Genomic DNA, 20,772 nt, shown 5'->3' with positions numbered 1-20,772 from the left:
GATTTAATTTAAAAAAAATAATATATCAATAAGATGCTTTTTCAATTAAATGTGGTATAAATAGATAATATTCCCAAAAATATTGTCACAACCAAACACCACCTTAAACTTGTTTGGGGTCTTGGGACGGAGTGAGATTTCAAAATAGGAATGGAGTGGCTTTTTCTGAAATAATCTGAAACTTTTAGGGCAAACATGAAATATCTGATTTCCCGCTCGTTGCCTCCCCGACAGAATGGCAATTAAATTAAAATAATCAACTCTCTCTGTTCCGAGACATACAGCATTGTATCACTCTCTCCATTTATTCTCAGTTCTTCCATTCTTGCTGGCCTCTTGCCTCCAGTACACACACACACACACATAGAGAGAGAGTAAGTAGGGGAAAAGGCTCACCTGTTTGCAAATTTGGACATTTTTGGGATATCAAGTAAGTACGTTAACTACTTTCTACACGGTTTGTAATTACTTTTTTAAAAATTTTTGTATTGAGTTTGCTTTATTTTGTCTTGCGCAACTTGAAAATGAGTTCTGGAGAAGGCATTTTCTTTTCCTTGCTTTGTTTTGTGGGTTTTGATTTGATTTCGGGTTGGACTGTTTTCATGGCCTAGGGTTTGGGGGGATATGATGGCGGAGAACGAAGTGAAGAGCGAGCCTGCCGCAGATTCTCCGACCTCTGTTCTTGAAGACGAGGTATAACGATTAACTACTCGGCAGTTCTTGCTTTTTCATGTTTTTAAATAGATTTCATGCCGCCTTCATTCTTGAGCGCTATTTCAAATTGTTTCAAGTGATTTTTTTTTAAATTTTGGAGGGAGAGGAGGGGGGGGGGGGGAGGGTTGCTGTTTACTCTATGTTAGAGAATAAAACCTTTGTTTTGTCAAGTGAGCATTTGTCCTTTGTTTTTTTGTTCTATTTTTTATTTGGAGGAACGTAGTTCTAAGAGCTACTCCAATCGGGGACAGCTGCATTTTACCTTTTGGTTACACACGACATTGAAGAAGATTATTGGATATTTTGTAGATGGCATGGTTGCAGTAACACATAAGCGGATCTTTTCCTCAATTTGTTTAAGTTTTGGCCCTCCACAGTATCTAATATTTGTGGTACTGAATAAGCTTTTAATTACAGTGAGAAAGTTTCTATACTTCTTCTAGCTTGAGCTCTTAATTCTTTGACCAGTTTGTTTGCCGTGTACATCTGAAATGGTTTTTTAATAATGTAGGATTAGTGTATTCCTTGAATTTACTATGTGTTAGGATCTCATTCAACTAAGTTTGTGGTTTATGCATTGATCTTATTCTTTTCTTAGCTATTGATTTTTTGCTTGGCTATCTGGTTCTTGATGTTATTTTGAGCTGAAGGACTGCAAGGAGAACCTTGTTAAATTGGAAGCAGATGTTGAAGCAGAAAATAGAAATTATTCTCTTGTTTCCAGAACCATGGAAGAGGAAGAAGAAAAACTGCTGAAAGATCGGTTGAAAGAAGAAGAAGAGGAGAAGGCAAATGAGCCTAGAGAAGAACCTCACTTGAATGACATCCAGTTCACTAAATTGGATGAGCTTTTATCACAAACCCAACTTTACTCTGAGTTTCTGCTGGAGAAAATGGACGATATTACAAAGGTTTCTTTCTTCTGATGCAATAATAATGTGATTCGTAATGACTCTGCTAATGTAATTGGTTTTTCAATATGTTAGAATGGATTTGAGGATGATGGGGAAACTGTTAAAGAAAGCAAGAGAGGCCGTGGTACCAAAAGAAAGGCTGGTGCAAGTTATAATAATGTAAATGATTTTTAGTCTTTCCCTGCTTTTGTTGGTTACACTCTAATTAAGAAATTCTGCTATGAACTTGTAGTGTCAATTTCAGCGTTTGTGTTGATCAGTTTCAATGTCCAAGTTTATGTTTGTAAGATTAACGTTTATCATTTTCGACTACCACTTATGAGCAATATGTCCAAACAATTCCTGTACATCTGTAGAAGAAAGCCAAGAGAGCTGTTGCAGCCATGCTTACAAGAACTAAAGATGGTGATTCCGCTGAAGATTCAACCATTACAGATGAAGAGAGAGCTGAGAAAGAGCAGGCAGAACTGGTACCCTTGTTGACTGGTGGAAAGTTGAAGCCTTATCAAATTAAAGGCGTAAAATGGATGATTTCATTGTGGCAAAATGGACTGAATGGGATCCTTGCTGATCAAATGGGCCTCGGGAAAACAATTCAAACTATTGCTTTTCTTGCACACCTCAAAGGAAATGGAATGCATGGGCCTTTCATGATTATTGCTCCTCTCTCCACTCTCTCAAATTGGATGAATGAAATACAGAGGTTTTGCTTTCTACTTGTTATGACTCAAGATACTCTTTTCTTTTTTCACATAGCATATGAGTGTAATTTGAGATGACATTTTGGTTGCAATTTGGTAGGTTTGTGCCCTCGGTGGAGGCAATCATTTACCATGGTAGTAAGAAAGACAGGGATGAAATTATAAGAAAGCACATGCCTCGGACAGTAGGTCCCAGATTTCCTATTGTAATTACTTCTTATGAAATTGCAATGAGTGATGCAAGACGACACTTCAGGCATTACAGCTGGAAGTACCTGGTTGTTGATGAGGTATGTAGTGTAAATAGTGTTTCCTTCCTGAATTTTGTGTAAGTGCCTGAGTTTAAGAATCACTCATGTACTACTGTTGCTTTAATTAAAAATATTATACTTTCTGAAGGGACACAGGTTGAAGAACTCGAAATGTAAATTGGTGAAGCAACTGAAATACTTATCTGTTGAGAATAAGCTTCTCTTAACTGGCACCCCTCTACAAAACAACTTAGCTGAGCTCTGGTCACTGTTGAATTTCATTCTTCCTGATATTTTTTCATCTCACGAAGAGTTCGAGTCATGGTATGAACTTTTCATTGTTACATATTTATCAACCAGCAGTATTCCTTTAAAAGTCTGTGGTTCTTGTATTTGTGTTAAATTCTGCAATGGATTATTCTTCTTTTATATTGATATTTATTCTTTTGACTACAGTATGTGAAGCGTTATATCTACCATTTGCCATCTCGTGCATTTACAACTTTTGTAGTTGACTGCTCTTTTGAGTAGTTACGGATTTCAGTTTGTGTTCATTATAGATTATCCTATTGTCAGAAGATATACTTGCACAACCATGAACCAACTTTTATGAGATTAATATGCTCTACCTATTTTGATAAATACATTAGTTCTGACAATTTTTATGCTTAAACAGGTGAGATAGTAAATAGAAAAAAATGTCTTTGTTGGATCCTTGTTTTAGGAATTTTCTAGTTTCTGACAAAGACACCAGGGTTTTGCTTGCACTATCCCTATGGATTATGGGAATGCTTTTCTTCTAACTTTCCTTTTCCCCCTTTAAGGTTATTCCTGGACGATTTAGCTGTTTTCCTTCAGGTACTCAGTTATGAAGCAGTAGAATTTGGAGTTTATGATTTTGCTGAAAATTTGAGTATGGTGGATAAATTGAGGCTGGCAAGATCCAAAAAGTGTTACCAAACTTTAAGTTAAATATCTAGGGAACTTCTGGAAACCATATTAGCGTCCATGCCAGAAATCTTTTGGGATTAATTCCCATGATCTTCTGAAGCCTTTTCATCCCTGATTTTAGATCTCCATATAGCCAAAATATATTGAGGTTATCCATGAAGTGTACCCATGTCGGTTGAATTGAGGCTTTACTTCATTCCTGACTGCTTATTTGTTTTGTGGACCTTTCAGGTTTGACTTTTCGGGGAAGTGTGCTAATGAAGGCCTCAGGGAAGAAATGGAAGAGAAAAGAAGGGCACAGGTGCGCTCATTTTGGTGGATTGAGCTTCCAAGGAAGATTAAGTTGATGCTTATTCTCATAATTGTCTCCTCATATATCTTTAGGTGGTGGCCAAACTTCATGCTATATTGCGTCCCTTTCTGCTACGCAGAATGAAAGCAGATGTGGAACAACTGCTCCCTAGGAAGAAAGAGATTATCTTGTATGCCTCAATGACTCCACATCAGAAGAACTTCCAGGAGCATCTCATTAATGCAAAGCTGGAAGATCACCTGAGAGAGAAAACAGATTTCGGTATGGCTAGTACGGGTTGCTGAATAGTTCTGAACATATATCTGTTAGTCTTTGTGCATCTTCAAAGGAACATCTAAGTCATTTTGAAGTAGTCTTTGACCGCTATGGTTTTATTTGTCACGTATTATCTCTACTCTCTTTTTTGGGGTGCTGATTATCTTCAAAATAAGCTGAATTGACTTTTGTCTTAACATTATATTGTGATTTACATTTCTCTTTTGGTTTCTTCCGAAGCCAGTACTGGTTTTTCAATCTGACACATTTCTTTTTGGATGGTTCATATGTTAAACTTCCTTCCTGCTCTATTCTAAAAACTAATAGTTTTGGATCGATGGTTTACTTTAATCAAAATGATATCTGGATAATCAACCTGACTGACTTTGTGAGCGTGCAGCTTATGGTATGAAAGGAAAGCTGAATAATTTGATGATTCAACTCCGGAAGAACTGCAACCATCCAGACCTTTTGGAGTCTGCATTTGATGGTTCACGTATGTATCTGCCAGCCATCGTTTTAATTAAATTGAATCAATTAAATCCTCTCTAACCTTTTACTTTCCTGTATTCTGTGGCAGACTGTTATCCACCTGTTGAACAGATAGTTGAGCAGTGTGGCAAATTTCAATTATTGGACAGATTATTGGCTAAACTGTTTGCTCGCAAGCACAAAGTACTTGAGAGCTTCTTCTTTTATATTGAGATGATTGTGAAGATGCAAATTGTTATTTCCTGTTTGCTTTTAACTCTCTTTTTCCTTTTCTGACTTAGTTTTTTCTGCGATATAACAGGTCTTGATATTTTCTCAATGGACCAAGATCTTAGACATAATGGATTACTATTTCAGTGAAAAGGGATTTGAAGTCTGCAGAATTGATGGCCGTGTTAAATTGGCAGAAAGAAGAAGACAGGTTTTGCTATCTTACTGGATTTTTCTTTTTGCTTTCATTTGTTCTTTACTGTTCTAAGTTTCCATATTTTCTCCTTTTTGGAGAACATCTGATGCCAGTTGTTTCTTTTGTTGGCACTCTCTATGTACCTTGTATGCCCATACTTGAAGAATATCCTCTAGGACCTTATGTTTCACGAACTAGTTGTTTGCTTTTTCTGCTTAACATTGGAAACTTATTTGAACTTACATTTGGTGAATCACAAACAGATTAAGGAATTCAATGATGTGGACAGTAATTACAGAATCTTTCTTCTTAGCACCCGGGCTGGTGGTCTGGGTATTAATCTTACTGCAGCTGATACCTGCATTTTATATGACAGTGATTGGGTACCTTCTTCAACTCATGTTTTAATCTCTCTCAAACACACTGCACACAAGCTCACCTTTCATGCACACTATGCTATTTTACCTGGCTGTATCTGCTACTTTTCTATTCTGGGAATTGATGAAGTTTAATTTGCATTCCAGAATCCTCAGATGGATTTACAGGCAATGGACCGGTGTCACAGAATTGGTCAAACAAAACCTGTTCATGTTTACAGGCTAGCTACTGCTCAATCTGTTGAGGTGCCTCCTAAGAGACATTCCTGTCACTCTCTCACTTACATACACATGTTTTTGCGTTTCTTCCCCCCTTGTTCAATATCAGGAGAATATTACATGGTTTCAGGGTAGGATTCTGAAAAGAGCTTTTAGCAAGTTGAAACTTGAACATGTGGTGATTGGAAAGGGTCAGTTTAAGCTGGAAAGATCCAAGCCTGATGGAACAGACATTATGACGGTTAGTTGAAATTTTGTGCATAACTAGAGAGACTATTCTGGAGCCTTTTGATGTCTTCTTTTAGTATTTGTTCCAGAAGTCTTTGTTTCTTCAGCACATTTTATAGTGAGGACTGAGGCGTAATTGACTGGTTAAGAAGGCATAATTATGTTATCTTGTATGCTTCTTCATCATTGGGTATAAAATAAATCATGCTGGCATTCGTTATTTACATATGAAGAATGTTTTCATTCCTTCAACTTCTGTTGCATCTGACATATAAACTGCTGATGTGCTCCACAGCACACCATATACTGTATTCTTGGTTTCAAGACCTTACTTCCATTGACGTAGTTATATTGGTTCTAGGAAGAAGAATTGCTAGCTCTTCTTCATGATAAAGACGATGAAGAGGACAAATGGATCCAGACTGATATTAGTGATGAAGATCTGGAGAGAGTTTTGGACCGTAGCGATTTGGTTGCTAATTTATCAGAGGAAGATGAGAAGGTCGAGTCAAAACGGGATGTTCTTCCTCTTAAAGGACCTGGTTGGGAGGTGGTCATCCCCACTACAACTGGAGGCATGCTCTCTACTCTCAACAGCTAATCTGTTATCGTTATCTTACAGGTGCTGCCTTGTCACTGCTTCCATGCCCATTTTAAAGAGAGCTGAATGTTTTTGCCAACTCTCATATATCCTCTTGTTTTTTGTCAATATCTGGAGAGGAATGCATTTTCGATGTCCGGATAGACAATTATAGTTAATTTCATAGTTAGTGGAAGTAGGCTGGCAGGATTTACCTCGTCCCACCCATATCCCATGTAAAAGGGTGTGACAATGGGATGTTGACATTATTTGTTACATGAATTCTCCAGGAATCTAGTGTGAGAACAGTCATGCTCATTGTTCTCTTCCTTTTGAGTGATGCCGTAAAAGAAATTTGTAGTGATACATTCACCTTTTCTTTTTGCTCACAACAGCTAATTTTGGTATCAATTGCTATTTTTAGTATTTATTTCCATAGTTAGAATTGAATTTTGTTTTTTTTCAAATATAGCTCATAACAGTCACTGCTGTCTAATATCAGAAAGCTCGAGGTCGAGGCAGCAAATTCGGATTATATTTGGATGGAATGATTTGAATTTAAAGGAAGGATTCAAGGAAGCTTTTCAACATCAAAAGAACACAAAATTTATTAATATTATGGAATTATTTTATTATCTGCACCTATTAAAATCAATCACAAGAGTTTATTTTTATAAATTTCGAATTTTTATTTTCAAATTTATTAATTCGAACACAATGTCAGCTTTTCTTCAAGCAGACTTGATTCTATTGAGAGAACAAGTTGGGAATAATTGTATTATTCGTGAATCAAGTTTAAAAATTGACAAAATACAATAAATCAAAGCATGCATCGATCATTATTTAACTCTTGCTGATGAGTTCAGGTTATCAAAATGTCCCCAAATTTGAATTTTTGTGCTTTTTTCCTTGTAGAGAAATTATTACATTAAAATATAAAAGTAATTAGGACACATTATGAAGTAATCTAAAATTATGATGTGAAGAGGAGGAATAAAATGGATAATTTCCGTTGCCGGGAATCGAACCCGGGTCTCCTGGGTGAAAGCCAGGCATCCTAACCGCTGGACGACAACGGAATTGTTGATTTATTAGTAGTAACTAAATATTTTTTAAACGTGCAAATAAAACCCTCATGCTTTATTTTTTATGTTTTTTTTTTATATTTTTAATTATAAATATTTATGCGTTTTAATTAAAAACTATTTATTACATTTGGACTCATTTTTTCAAGTGTTTTTGTTTTATTTTGTGAAGATAGAGATAGAAATAAAATAATAAATATGTTTTAAAAATAGTATATATATATATATATTTGAATTTGTATTTGGAGACAATTTAAAATAGTTTAAAATGGGTACTTGTATGTTTGGACTTGGTTTTATTTTTTGGAAAACAGAATTCAATATTTATTGTCAAATTATGTCTTCTCTATACGTATTTATATTTGTATATATGATTTTATTTGTGGGTGGGTTAAATTATATATATTATTGTAATTATAATTGTCCGGCAAACCATTTATTTACTAAGCTTTTGTCTTTATTTTTCAAAATAATAATGATATATTTAATAAATAATTAATTGTTTATAATTAAAATCTTGAAATTCATATTTTGGAATAGGAGAAAATCAAATTTGTGTAGTATATTAATACATATATATATATATATATATTAAATTTTCAATCATATATGTAAATTCGACTTAATGAGACAACAATAATAATTCCAATGAAAATTTAACAAGAAACACACAAATTAGATTTTCAATAATTTATAAAATAAATACAATTTAATTAACAATATATTTATGTTTTGCAATTTATGAAAAGAATAAGTTAAAAATTTAACTATGTTGAAAAAAACTCTATTAATAAATAAAAAAAAATTAGTCTTTTTTTGGGTCTTAACTGTTTTGGGCAATGTTGAAGATGACCCAAAATGAATCTAAACATAATGATTGGATTTTTATTAATATAAATTGATCTTATCAATAATAGCCTAAGTTTCATATTTGATCTTTTAATCTATGATCTAAATCGCATCCCTTCAACTAATGGTCTACATTCACTTTCATTTATTTTGAAAATATGCAAATTTAAATTTATTTAAAATTTAGTTCTAATGTTTAAAAAAAATAAAAATAAACCACAAAAATAATTTTAAAATTTAAATAAAAAAAATATGACAAATTACGACATAATATTACAAACCAAAATTTTTATCATATCAAGAATAAAAAAAAATTGGTCACAATAGCGCTTAAGAAACTAATACATAAAAATACACAAAATCCTATTACATAATTGCTTATACTTTAATTAAGCAAAATTATTCATGCTATTACATAATTCCTCTATGCTCTCTGCTCACTCCTCTTCCAACCTTTTCACTCCTAAGCCATGTCATAGAGGTTTTGAAATGTACCTATTTGATATTGGAACATGATAAGGTTAATATCAAATTAGTCCTATAAAATATCAGTTCCAAAATTTTCTTGTGGAATGCTACTTAGTCCTACACATGCAAAAGCAAAGGTCTAAAACTGTATGAAAAAAAATTATGTTTTTATTTCTTTAAACAATTAAATCATTACATAATATTTACTCCGAAATAATTATCAGTGATATTATTGTACTTAGGTAATAATATCATCGCATTTGATGATAATTTGATCATAAAAAGATTCATTTAACCTATAATAAGTGAGTAATAAGTCAATCAAGGGTTAATATAATTTTTTTTTTCTGATTTTTTTGTTAATATTAGTAAAATCAATGAATTTTGACTAAGAGAGAGACTTATTTGTTAGACGAAAGCAAATACCAGGAGTGCTAGATATAATCTTTCAAATCACAGGGAGTTTAGATGTAACTACACCAAACCTTATGGGAGTGTAATTATCCCTATTTTAATACATAGGAGAAGTTCATTTGTATTTCTTCCTTTTACAAGGGAGCTTTCTCACATTTCCTATGTAATAGGATGCGCTTGGAATATTCCTAATAAGCTTCGAATCAAGAAAATCGAACAAATAAGGAATGTGTCGCAGATGAGATATTAAATTCTACTCGAACTCACCAAAGATGAAAACGAAAAGCAAAGATGTCTTAACATGACATGAATTAGAAATTTTAGAATGAAGAAAGAGTTCTAGACAAAACACTGATGTCGCATCATATGTTTTCACATAGGGTCAAAATGTATTTGAGAGTATTGCGAAATGCCTTACCAGTCAAGGGTGAAAGCTCTCAAGTATTATCACATTACAGAAAAGAAGAGCATGGATAGCTAGCTACTCAACTGGGAACCTTTCAACTATGCTTTAGCATTCTACAGTGGTTCGATAGAGAGAGAGAGAGAGAGAGACAAATATGTCTCTATGATATCCACATTGTCAGATCAAGGGCCTTTCTTCTACACAACTTGAGATGCATCAGGGCGGTCTCTGTAATCTAAATCTAATCTAAATAGAGCGACCGGGGTAGTTCTAGCCTACAAAAGTTCAAAAATCCCCATTGAGCTTCTCTTTGTGGAGATTACAAATTAAATTCTGAATCTATAGTAGTCAATAGCTTTGGTATAGACATTCCTCCAGATATGACAATTTCTGCACCATAAGCGAAAGAGAAAACATCAGGATCAGTGGCCCCTAAATATCATTGCAAGTCTAAGTTATGACAGTCTCTTCAAGATTTTACCTATGCCCTCTCTCACAGAAAGGTTAGGCCTCAAAACATCCTTTGAATTGATAAGAAGGATATCTCCAAGATAAAGGTGGTTGGTGGGGACATATACACAACAAAGCTCCTCTGAACCTGTACTTTTACGGAGAATGATAGATGATGTAATAAAACCGAATGCATACTCCCCAATATGGGGATGCCTTATAATAGCCACTTCCTTGAAGGCTTTAGATGACTGATCTGAACAAGTAATATCTAATTCAATACCTGAAGCACGTGTAGTTCTTGGTAAGCATATTAGAGTTACCTGGAGAAATAGCTGCACTAATTTGTTTTGAGGCAGCATATATATAGCTCATAAGGGGCATCTTTATAATGAACCATTCTCCCAGTGCAAGAAGTGAGGTGCCCACCCATGAGGACATGAACACTCCAACCAGGAAAATGAAAATAAGTGATGTTACAAATCCAAGACCTGTCCATTATTAGTTAAAACTAGAAATATAAGCTAATTATATTTAATATGGCCAAAACACCATTTATGTTGTTTGAACAGTGGCTAATTCAGTTATTTCCTTGATAAACTTGGCAGAAAGCTAGGAAGTGAAAATCACATTGGATTTATGATAGTACAGTTTCTTAAAGAGCTTGTATGTCAAGCAATTTATCAAGTGCCATGAACGAGATTATTTTTGCATTTCATAATAATGCAGGCAAAGCAGCATGTTGTAGAACAAATTGGAATAAGTCTATGCAGTTTACATTTTTTTGGAATTAAACATTTTTATATGATCAAAAAGTGACTACCGTGTTCGTTGAGATGTCCAAAGGGATGAAATTTAGCTTACTATGAAATGGCCAATGTAAAAGAATTTAAAAAACAAAAGGTACTACTTATCTTAACTGAATTTAACATCAATGTCAAAGCCACATCTATACCAGGTGAACCTTATTATATTTTGATCTGAGGATTGTGTATTATATCACTCTGTAGTGTGAATTCTATTTAGATGCAGCATGAAATAAGCATCTTTAGTATAATTATGTATACATGTTAAATAACTGATTAGATGAAGCATCAAATAAGTATCTTTTGCATAATTATGCATGCAGGCTACATGAGTAATAAACAATTTCTAATATGCATACCAAATATATTGATGCCCAGATGATCATAGATGGGTGAGAAGATTCCATCCACGAAATGAATGAACCACCATGTAATATAGAATGTGATGATCAAGGGAGATAAGATAACACTGCAAATAATATCAAAATTAATATTAGTGGAAAAAATTACGAGAACAAAAAATGCAGTCTAATCTTGAAATAGAAGACATCATCGCAGGAAATAAATGATTGCCAATTAGATGTTGATGAAGAATGATCAATGTTGTGCTGGAGAATATTAATGTTCAAAATGCAAGCCAGAAAAAAAAACAAACAAAGCACATAATTTCGTAAAGATCTCCTAATTGTCTACTTAGTTAAGTAGCACATAATTTCATGATGACCTCCTAACTGCCTGTTCGAGTTAAGTTTCCACATCTGTACACTTCCCTCCTAAAGATGTCTTAACATTCATATAACAGGAAACAACTTCAGAAGTACATAAATAAATAAGAAATTAATTTGAATATCGCAAAAACTTGCAAGTGATTTATTTATCCAACACTAGCAGTGATTTGGCTCAAGTTTTCATCTATTGAGTCGAATAATTTATATGTAAGGAGGGTACGTGGAAGTGAGAATAGAACGTATACCACTGCGTCACTGTAAATGTCGTCATCCTCCGAATATTAAGAGGTTGCAAGGTGAAAATGCAGTTGCATTAGCTATCTGTGAGAAACGGAAAGTTCGGACACCCCCTATCTTTATACTAATACATCACTGTTAATGAGTAGCGGCCAAAAGGGAGTAAAAGTATATTTCTGATTTCAGGTATTCTTTCTTGGAAAATCATTAGATCGTTGTGACTCCATAGAATAAGTCGTTGATCATATAGGAGTACTCAGTCAAGGTGTCTTAGCAAGGTTCCCATTTTAACTCAAGGAAAGTTAATGTAACAGTTTTTATAAGCTTTTGTTTTGTTGTAGAGCATATAAAAACCACATTCTGAAAGCAAGACCAGAAAGTAAAACAGAGCCAGATCAGATTCAGCAGCAAACATAATTTTAACGAGGAACACGAAATGATACAGAAAATGTGGATTATGCATCAGTTCGAGGCATAATCAAACTAACCATCCTGTCATAAACTTTTTCCATGCCCAACCACGAACAGCAATACGGAACGCCTACAAAAGACAAAAAATTAGGACGTTTCTACGTACTAATCTTTCGACCAAATCTTAGTCTTCTTTCCAACATTAACAAAAATTGTTCTCATGATAACCATGACATTGAATTAAAACAAGAACCAAAAACCAATTCTTTGCCAAATTAGTTGAACTCTGTAGAGGCATACATTCACTAGAGCATAACCATAAATTATTAAAACACATAAGTTACCCACGAAATCAACCTACAGCACAATACAATCAGTAAACCATAACTTAATTTTCTAATCGATGGAATAATAAACATCGCCCTATAAATTCAATTAACCTCCTCTTCTTTTGTTTCAATTCATGCAATTCAACCGAGAGATGCTCGCAGTTGAATTGAGATCAGAAAACATGTAAATGGGAGAAGAGAAGAAAAAGAACAAACCTCCTTCTTAAAGGTGGCGGAGGCGGAGGTGGAGGCATTCGGTGAATCAGCGGGAAATGAGGATTTGGAGGCAACATTGTCGTCGTTTGATACGCCTCCAATCGACAAGGGTATAAGGCGTTCGAGCTCTCTGTCCTTCTCTCTCGCTCCCATCTCTATGTGCCGATGGACGGATGGAGGTATCAGCTGAGCAACCCTAAGCCAGTGAACTCTCGTACATTACATGTGTGTTCCATATGCATGCATTCTTCTCTTATATGTAATTGCATTTTTTAATTACTATTTATTTTATTTATAAAAAAAAAGGAGCCCACAAGAAAACTATATATTATAGCACACGCATGTATATAATTTAAAGGGTAAATTAAATATGAAATTTTATTTTTAAATCAAAAGAATTTTGAAACAATCTCTTACAGATTTTTCCTAAAATTTTTCGTTTATAATTAACCTAGTTTTGTTAGAATTTGGACAACAAATATTGATGTTAATAAAGAAAGCCCCGAATTTAACATTGTCATGTATATTTTTGTTCTTATAAAGGGATAAATGTAATATATATATGGATGAGGTTAATATTATTAAATTTTTCTCTTTGTAAGTACAAAATTCTTATATGGGAATATTAAATAAGGGATAATTGGATATATTTGTTTTGTTAATATCACCATTTTATGTCTAAAGATTAACGAAAGAGATCGGGTATAAACAACGAATTTTGGAGAAGGTGTAAATGCAATTTTAAACTTTTTTTTAGAGGAAAATATAATTTTACAGTTAACAGAGGGCTAAGTGTAATTAATCCTAACTTAAAATAAAGAGGAGGAAATATTAAATTAAATAATTGATTAAACTTAATAAAATAAATTAACTTTAAATGAATAGGATTCATGCAAAAAACACACAGGTCCAATGGATATGGACTATGTTCAAAGCTTGAGTGGAAGCGAATGAAAATCCTAAAGGAAGACCTGTAAAAAAAGTGTTAGTGGTCCGACGCCCAAATTAGTATTGGATTCAAAATGAAATACAACAAAAAGTAAGTAAATATGATTGAAAATGGTGATATGGTGAAAAGTATAAGAATATGTGATAATATGCTTAGTAGAGCTCAAGAGATAGTTTAGAGAGTAAGAGAGGTGTTTAGAGAGTGAGAGGGGCATTCGAGGAGTGTCTAGAGACTGAGAAATGTGTCTAGAGAGTGAGAGGGGTGTCCCTCTTGTGGAGGAGTATACATGTATTTATAGAGGGAGTGTCTCCGTTTGCTGGGATTGAATCTCACTCCCGAGATTCTTGCGGAAGTTGGTTGGAATGGTTGGGATAAGGGGTAGGTCGTCCTTATTCACAGTTGGATGTGCATTAATAAGAGTCTCCTTCAGTCTAGGGAGATCCTTCACCTACAAGGAGTTCTAGCGGCCAGAGAGCCCCTCCTTGCTTATGCAGGCTTCTTTGTCTTGAAAGACCCCTCGCCTGTAAGGTGTCCCAACTGTTAGGGAGGTTCTCCTAGAGCTGATGTGGTCTAAGATGGTTGCTGAACTTGGGTTGATAGGTGCCACGTGGGAGAGTGGCTGTCATGTGTGTGGGTCTTTTCGGCCGAATGTTTTGGAGGGTTTTGATTATAGTCCGAGTTGGGGGACATCCCCAGTCTTCCAATGGGGGAATGTTCTAGGTCTCCTCCCTTCCTCTTGGGCTTCTTAGATTGTCTTTTCCTTTCTTCTTTTTTGAACTACTTAGGCATATTTGAACCAGCCTATTTTTATGTACATCAAATAGGAATGAACGAAAAATTATTAATTAAATTTTTTGTATTTTGAGAAATTACACTTAATACCATTAACGTTTATTTTTATCCAACAAATAGATCCATTTGTTAAAATTCATGAAATGTGTTGAAATAGAAAAAAAAATGAATAAAAATTTATATTTACCCATGATTAACTTATTGTCACAAAAACAAATATTTTCTTGCCACAATACCCTTATAAGGGTGATGATGGCCCTCCTCACATGCATTAGCATGTGAAAATATTTAAGAATATGTTAGTAATAAGTTAATCAGGTGATAAATATGAATTTTTATTCATTTTTTTTCTGATTTAATAAATTTCATAAATTTTGCTAATGGATGACTCTATTTATTAGATGAAAACAAATGTCAGAGGTACTAGCGTAGTAATTTTTCTAGCTATATGAGGTTTATGTATAATTACACCAAATTTAAAGAAAAAATATGTAATCATCCTTGTAAAAAACTATGGAGTATATATATTACTAATACAATCATATTTTTCACATTAACTTTAAATATGGATTCGAGAAGCGGTTCAACTTTTTTCTCCTATTAGAATAATGAAAGTACGAGAATAGCAAAGTACAACAAAATATCGAAAGAGATTAACTATGACACTCGAGCAACGAGAATCATATTTTCAGGATATATACCTATTGAAGGCGTTGAGCTGAATCAACTAATCCTTATTGTAGAATAGTAATTACAGTTCAAAAAAAGATACAGAATATTTTTAGGCTGAGGCATAGATATTTCGCTCTCTTTGAGGAGATTCAAGCACATCACAGTAAAATATTTTCAGTAGTCCAGCAGTATCAGTCTCGACTATCCCTTCCAGGATACAACAACCCAATAATGTCGTGACTCTAACTCACTCTGGATAAGTTATAGAGTCCAAAACTCCACAAATGAGCACCTTCCTACAACTAATATAACTCTCTCTTATCGAAAATTGCATGTAGAAATCTTGTGCATATGTGTGATGCTGTCCTCTTTTATAGGTGTTGAAATCATCTACTATTTTAATGTGAATTAGTCAACAATAATGTGATTAGTTACAAGAGATAAAGCTAGAAAATGGGAATAATATTTTGTACGAATATGGTGAAGTGGGAAGATGGTATTGAAGAGAGACGATTACAAATATTAAAGTCATAATCATCCACCAACAACACTAACCTTAGTGGACACTCCAGTGATTTCGAACTCAACATTTCATTGTAGAGATGTTGGATTCAAACCCATTGGCAACATGTGTGCGTGGATTAAAAAAACATTAATGGAGAAAAATGAAGGGACATAGGCTATACTTGAAATATTAAAATGCAATTATACTAACAATCATCCACTCATTTTAATCTTAAAAAGAAAGAGAGTTTACTAGTTGAAGCGAGATTGTTTTGCATAATGAAGGTGTACACAATATTGAACCTCCACTTAGTGAAACAGTAACTGCTACTCTAGCCAATAATGGTCTCAAACTTGACCTATGAATGTTTAGAAAAAATAAAGTATCACTGTACATACATAACAATCAATGTGTTAATACAAATTGTATTAGCTATTACATTACGACCTTTTGCTATCAAAATTTTCATGAGCATTTTTTAGAATAAGCCCAGTTCTCATAGAAAGTGGGCTGCTCCACCTTCATAGAGGTGAAATCTATCAAGGGTTCTTATAACTCTTAACATCCCACTAATTTGAGTTACATATTCTCATGAAGAGTTAGTAAACTCAACCTCATAGTTGATTACATGACTATACACTTACATCATTGGGATGAAAAATCAATTAAAATAAGATAGTGCATTTCAAAATAAGTCATTATATGATTTGTTTTCTCCATTGAACCTAGTTACAGGATCTCTAGTTCCTAGGTTGGGTTTTTTGATACACGACTTATGATTGTATGTGCTTTAACCCCGTCCCCATCGATGTGTTACTAAAGGTCTGAATTTACCGTTATAACAATGATTTTGTAATCAATTTCAGCAGTGCTGTCATAATTATTAAAATTTGAGCAGTTGATTTTTCAAATTATGGTATATGGAATGTGCGCAATACCCTTTGTGATATATGAAATGTGCAAAATACCTCCTTCAGAAAAACAAAGAGTAATTTACCCCCCTATATTTTTGAAATAGAGCACGCCCCTTAAGGCCCCCAATTGTGACACACGGACGCTGGTTACAACTTGTTCACTCATTTTACACTATTTTTTTAAAACAATTTTACCCTTTCTTGTCCAATTAAAATTGCAACAACACTTCCTTTTTGTTTCACGCATTCTTTCCTCAAAAAGGAGGAAACAAAAATGTCTACCTTGCTCTGTAAGGGTGGAGCACGACAAGCAATGGCTCGATCTAAGGTTTGTAACTACACAATTTCTATGGGTGTAATTCCAAGGCTGAAATTAAAGTGGTGGGATCTTATTGCAAGTCTAACAAATCTTTTTGTAATGATATATAAGAGTATTTTGATTTAAAAAAATTGATATAAAGTCAGTAAATATTTTTATTAATATTAATAAATTTTGTGAATTTTGATCAATAAAATAATATATATATTATTAAAAAATAAATGATAAATACAATAAATATAATTTTTTAAATTACAAAAGATATACACTTAAATGAGGGCGATGAGATTACCAGATGTAAATAAGTAGGACTACTAAATTAAGTAGAGTCCGGTATTTCTTAATTTTGGGCTAAAGTAAATTAATTGGAAAAGCAGACTCCGGTCTTCTCCACGCTATCCGCTGATGATTGAGAGCTCCACTTCCTCTTCTCTAGCGGAAAGATTTCCAAAAAGATCCCCAAATTTTGTGTGGAATTCAATGCTAATACAACTTGCAGAAAGAAATCGGATTGGAATTTCAGGGGCAATAGAAGTTAAATCTAAGGTTCACGTATAGAATCTTCGATGTTTGGATTCGATTAATCCAGTTCATTTCAATTCTGAGGTGGGGTAGGAATCGGTTCTGTTTGGGGCAGTAATTCGATGATAACCCGGTCGAAACTCGTGGAGCAATTGAGAGATTACCAGATCCGATCGCAGCACAAGTTGCCCACCCTCACCATCTTCTCTCCGAAACCCTTTCTCTCTACCTGGTATAGCGTTCTTCTACTTCTCTTTTCCTCAAGTTAGTTAACCTTGACCGCTGACTAGATAATTTGGTTGTTTGCATTTGAAGTTGTGTGTTTTTCTATAAGGATAACTGAATATGATATTTTACAGATTTCGAGAAAGGTTTTTTGAGCTTGTGTGGGAAATAATTACGACATTCCTGTATTTTAAGGAATAATGATGCTTCGGTTGCAAAACAAATCGTTTTTAGGATTCCTAGGAAACGAATTAGAATATATTTACTACCGGACACAGGGCATTTAGTGTGTTAGAGTCAAAACTTTGAGTTGCCATAAATTGAAAGTATGAGAGTTTTAAGAACTAGTAGTATCAACTTAAGAAGAAGTAAAGAAACGGAAGACTAAATGAGCATCCGGTGCCCAAAAGATATAATAGTGGGGTTGGGGTGTGCTATGCAGTTGTGTTACTTGTGTAACATCCGTACCTACTGTGTAACATGTGTGTTCCTAAGGTTTGTAAATAGTTTTCATTTTTGTAACCACATTTGAAGGACTGCATTATTTTAATGCTTACTTATATCTCAAATCTCAATACCAGACTTTTGAACTTGATTCCTTTTGGTGAAGTTCAAGAACATACATCTGGAGTCTGGACTCATGGATAATAAAGTGGTTTAGTAGGAAGGAGGAGATGTATTTCTATTAGCTCTGGCAAAGTAAATCATTCATGATCATGTTAGTTCCCAATTCAAAAGGGCGATGTTGCTTATTTTACTGTGCATCGGAAAATCCGCGTCTCTTGCTGATCCTTTGCTATCCGTGAGGGTTTCAATGTCGATTTATCAGTATAGATTTTGTCAAAATGTTTCCTTTTCAGCTGTGGAAAAGTAGTTGTTGAGTAAATAATCAGAATATATTCCCGAAGTTGCTTGTTCTGGTCCCTTCATAATTAGTTTCCAGTTTCCTCAAGAGGTTTACTTAATGTGCTTCATTTTTTCCATTAACTAGATGTTTTAGTCATGAAGTTGCTTCTCTCTGGTCACTTGTGGAAATAAATTGCTTCATGTAAATATTTAACTAGGTTTATTCAAATGCTCAGGCATTCGTTCTTCAAACTATTTCCCTATCCTTTATAAAGCAGAGAATTGTCGACTAGTTCTCATTTGACAGATATTGGGTGCTAATGTTTTACTAGCTAGAATACCTTTCATCATATGTATAGCTATTTTGTAAATGTTGTTTTGTTAGCAGTTAATATGTCTTAACATATCGGTATCTGGAAAACAGGCAAGCATGAAATGCAAAATCAAGGATGTTTATAAGGAAATGCCCTTTTAAGCTAGAGTGCCGGCTCTACATATACGGTCTTACTTCAAATGCTAATTAGGCGTCCAACTCCAGATATAGTGAGCCAACATCACTGGTTCATGTAAACTTTCAAGTTGATAAATGATAGAACTACATATCCTGCCCTCAATGTCATCAAAACGAGACATCTGGTCTAATGCAAGATAATTTCTCACAGACTTGCTCAGTTAAAAATTTTTCGGCCTATTTCTCTGTTCTTGTAGGGGAAATAAAAAATAACGCAACCAGATGATTGTGACATTTATTTGAAAAATTGACAAAATCATGAGTGATTTTCAAAATATCTCCAATGGTAAAGATGAATTTGAAAAGTCATAAATGCATAAGAAGCATCTTTTCTAGTGTATCCCCCATGTTTGAAAGAATCACATTCCTTTATGGTACTTTGAAGAACCAGATAACAACACTACCAACTTTTATTAAGTTCTTAGTAGAAGCAATATTTGAGTTGTGTCGAGCATCATTAGCTTGTAGCAAAATACCAAACTGATTATGTCGAGTATCAATTTTAAAACACATTGGCATTATTAAAAATTGAGCATCCTTATGCATCAATTGTTATTGTGAAAAAGAATAAAATCTTGACTTGGATGAATACACTTTGTTGTGGAGCGTACAGGGAGAGAGTAAGTTAGTAATCTAGACATTTTTGTTGATGGATGTTGAGATTTCATCTACTGACATATCTTTTCTGTCATCTCTAATGTATTTAGTTCTAGTTAAAATATTACCACATGCTGAAAATGTAGAAAATAATTTGATCTTTTGCATTATTTTATTCTGCCCTCCTTTTTTTTTCATTATGTCAAACAACTAATTTTTTTCTCTAATTGATGTTCTCTTTTTCTTTTGTAGGAGGGATGTTGTAGTTGCTATTTTTTTGGCCTTGATCTTTATTGTGCTTCTAGTTTCATCATATGTTACACTTCACCTAAGACATTACTGGATCTCCCTCATTCTTGTATGTCTTGGCATCCTTCTCCCTGTACGATTGAGAATTTCGCGGCAATCGCTTGCAAGGAAAAGGGATAGAAGATTGTTACTACCTCTATCCATGTGAATATCATCAACTATGGCTAGACAATAGACAATGTCCACATGCATTAAAATGGGATTTCGAGTTACACCTCTGGAAACTCAAGGCTGCAACATCACTAATGCACACTTGGCAACCTGTTGCAAGAATAGGGCATGGCTCCCGTAACTATTCTTCCCTCATCCTAAAGCATATTGAGAATTCGCCCGGAGTAATTCAGAATTATTCGAGAAAAAGTTACTCCACTAACTTCAAATTTTGCAGCTTTTAGACTGTATTTATGAAAGATCTTGGCCACCAAATTTGGGTTACTAGATCTTACTCTTAACATTTTAGTTATTCAATGTGCTTTTGCAATTCATTATTTAAACCAATTACTTGAGATAGCAACCAAGAAATGGAATGCTTCGGATGGTAGAAACTACCTTTGGGGGAATAATTAATAGTATTAACTCTTAATTCCTCCTTGTTGGACTATAGTTTGTTCTCCTGGTTTATGAAGTAACTGAATCTGCCTTTTTCTTATGCTGTTTGATCTCACCCGCCATTTATGAAACTACTGAACTCATCTATTAAACAAGAGGGTTTGGGCACTCCATTCTTGGCATTTTGCAGAAGTAAATTTATCGGACCTGTTTGACAGACAATCCAAAAAAACTAAGCACATTACTGGTGATATTTTACTTT

The 20,772-nt window shown here is 34.1% G+C and overlaps 3 protein-coding genes and 1 non-coding gene across 7 annotated transcripts; 2 read left to right on the top strand and 2 right to left on the bottom strand.

The window, feature by feature from the left end:
• The first annotated feature begins 229 nt into the window (after nucleotides 1–229).
• CHR1 (chromatin remodeling 1) lies at nucleotides 230–6,827 on the top strand. Of its 4 annotated transcripts, none has more exons than XM_088877336.1 (16): nucleotides 230–430; nucleotides 612–693; nucleotides 1,359–1,625; nucleotides 1,701–1,787; nucleotides 1,985–2,331; nucleotides 2,430–2,619; nucleotides 2,729–2,904; nucleotides 3,763–3,832; nucleotides 3,916–4,105; nucleotides 4,500–4,595; nucleotides 4,680–4,774; nucleotides 4,893–5,012; nucleotides 5,261–5,380; nucleotides 5,522–5,620; nucleotides 5,724–5,834; nucleotides 6,183–6,827. In XM_088877336.1, exons 2-16 carry the CDS (start codon nucleotides 625–627, stop codon nucleotides 6,420–6,422), a joined length of 2,277 nt encoding a protein of 758 aa, XP_088733462.1. In that variant the 5' UTR covers nucleotides 230–430; nucleotides 612–624; the 3' UTR covers nucleotides 6,423–6,827. The 4 variants fall into 4 exon arrangements, with proteins under 4 accessions (XP_088733462.1, XP_088733463.1, XP_011097114.1 ...); XM_088877337.1 differs by having other exon boundaries at nucleotides 230–434; XM_011098812.3 differs by having other exon boundaries at nucleotides 232–434; nucleotides 1,365–1,625.
• Nucleotides 6,828–7,408: 581 nt separating this feature from the next.
• On the bottom strand, nucleotides 7,409–7,480 carry TRNAE-UUC (transfer RNA glutamic acid (anticodon UUC)). The gene has a single exon. It is a non-coding gene; the product is annotated as a tRNA-Glu (tRNA).
• A 2,124-nt stretch (nucleotides 7,481–9,604) lies between these two features.
• On the bottom strand, nucleotides 9,605–13,009 carry LOC105176106 (protein LIKE COV 3). Its single transcript, XM_011098809.3, has 6 exons — nucleotides 12,801–13,009; nucleotides 12,333–12,385; nucleotides 11,239–11,348; nucleotides 10,397–10,564; nucleotides 10,105–10,329; nucleotides 9,605–10,013 (listed from the first exon to the last, which is right to left on the bottom strand). Exons 1-6 carry the CDS (start codon nucleotides 12,951–12,953, stop codon nucleotides 9,943–9,945), a joined length of 780 nt encoding a protein of 259 aa, XP_011097111.1. The 5' UTR covers nucleotides 12,954–13,009; the 3' UTR covers nucleotides 9,605–9,942.
• Nucleotides 13,010–17,277: 4,268 nt separating this feature from the next.
• LOC110013055 (uncharacterized) lies at nucleotides 17,278–20,550 on the top strand. Its single transcript, XM_088876964.1, has 2 exons — nucleotides 17,278–17,705; nucleotides 19,905–20,550. The coding sequence occupies exons 1-2, from the start codon at nucleotides 17,596–17,598 to the stop codon at nucleotides 20,107–20,109; spliced, it is 315 nt and encodes a 104-aa protein (XP_088733090.1). The 5' UTR covers nucleotides 17,278–17,595; the 3' UTR covers nucleotides 20,110–20,550.
• The last annotated feature ends 222 nt before the right edge of the window (nucleotides 20,551–20,772 follow it).

This window comes from Sesamum indicum, linkage group LG13 (assembly GCF_026168435.1).
Source record: "Sesamum indicum cultivar Baizhima isolate 11 linkage group LG13, ASM2616843v1, whole genome shotgun sequence".
Classification (NCBI taxonomy): Eukaryota; Viridiplantae; Streptophyta; class Magnoliopsida; order Lamiales; family Pedaliaceae; genus Sesamum; species Sesamum indicum.
Note: the sequence above shows the minus strand (reverse complement) of the source record. Positions and strands in the feature narration are given on the sequence as shown.

Bases quoted from the DNA above. Each gene is read 5' to 3' on its own strand.
- LOC105176106 (XM_011098809.3), bottom strand. From the start codon at position 12,953: ATGGGAGCGAGAGAGAAGGACAGAGAGCTCGAACGCCTTATACCCTTG. The intron at 12,386-12,800 runs GTTTGTTCTTTT...TGTCTTTTGTAG, and splicing joins CCGCCACCTTTAAGAAGGAG to GCGTTCCGTATTGCTGTTCG. The intron at 10,330-10,396 runs GTAACTCTAATA...TTACTTGTTCAG, and splicing joins TAGTGCAGCTATTTCTCCAG to ATCAGTCATCTAAAGCCTTC.
- LOC110013055 (XM_088876964.1), top strand. From the start codon at position 17,596: ATGATAACCCGGTCGAAACTCGTGGAGCAATTGAGAGATTACCAGATC. The intron at 17,706-19,904 runs GTATAGCGTTCT...TTTCTTTTGTAG, and splicing joins AAACCCTTTCTCTCTACCTG to GAGGGATGTTGTAGTTGCTA.
- CHR1 (XM_088877336.1), top strand. From the start codon at position 625: ATGATGGCGGAGAACGAAGTGAAGAGCGAGCCTGCCGCAGATTCTCCG. The intron at 1,788-1,984 runs GTAAATGATTTT...GTACATCTGTAG, and splicing joins CTGGTGCAAGTTATAATAAT to AAGAAAGCCAAGAGAGCTGT. The intron at 5,381-5,521 runs GTACCTTCTTCA...TTTGCATTCCAG, and splicing joins TTTTATATGACAGTGATTGG to AATCCTCAGATGGATTTACA.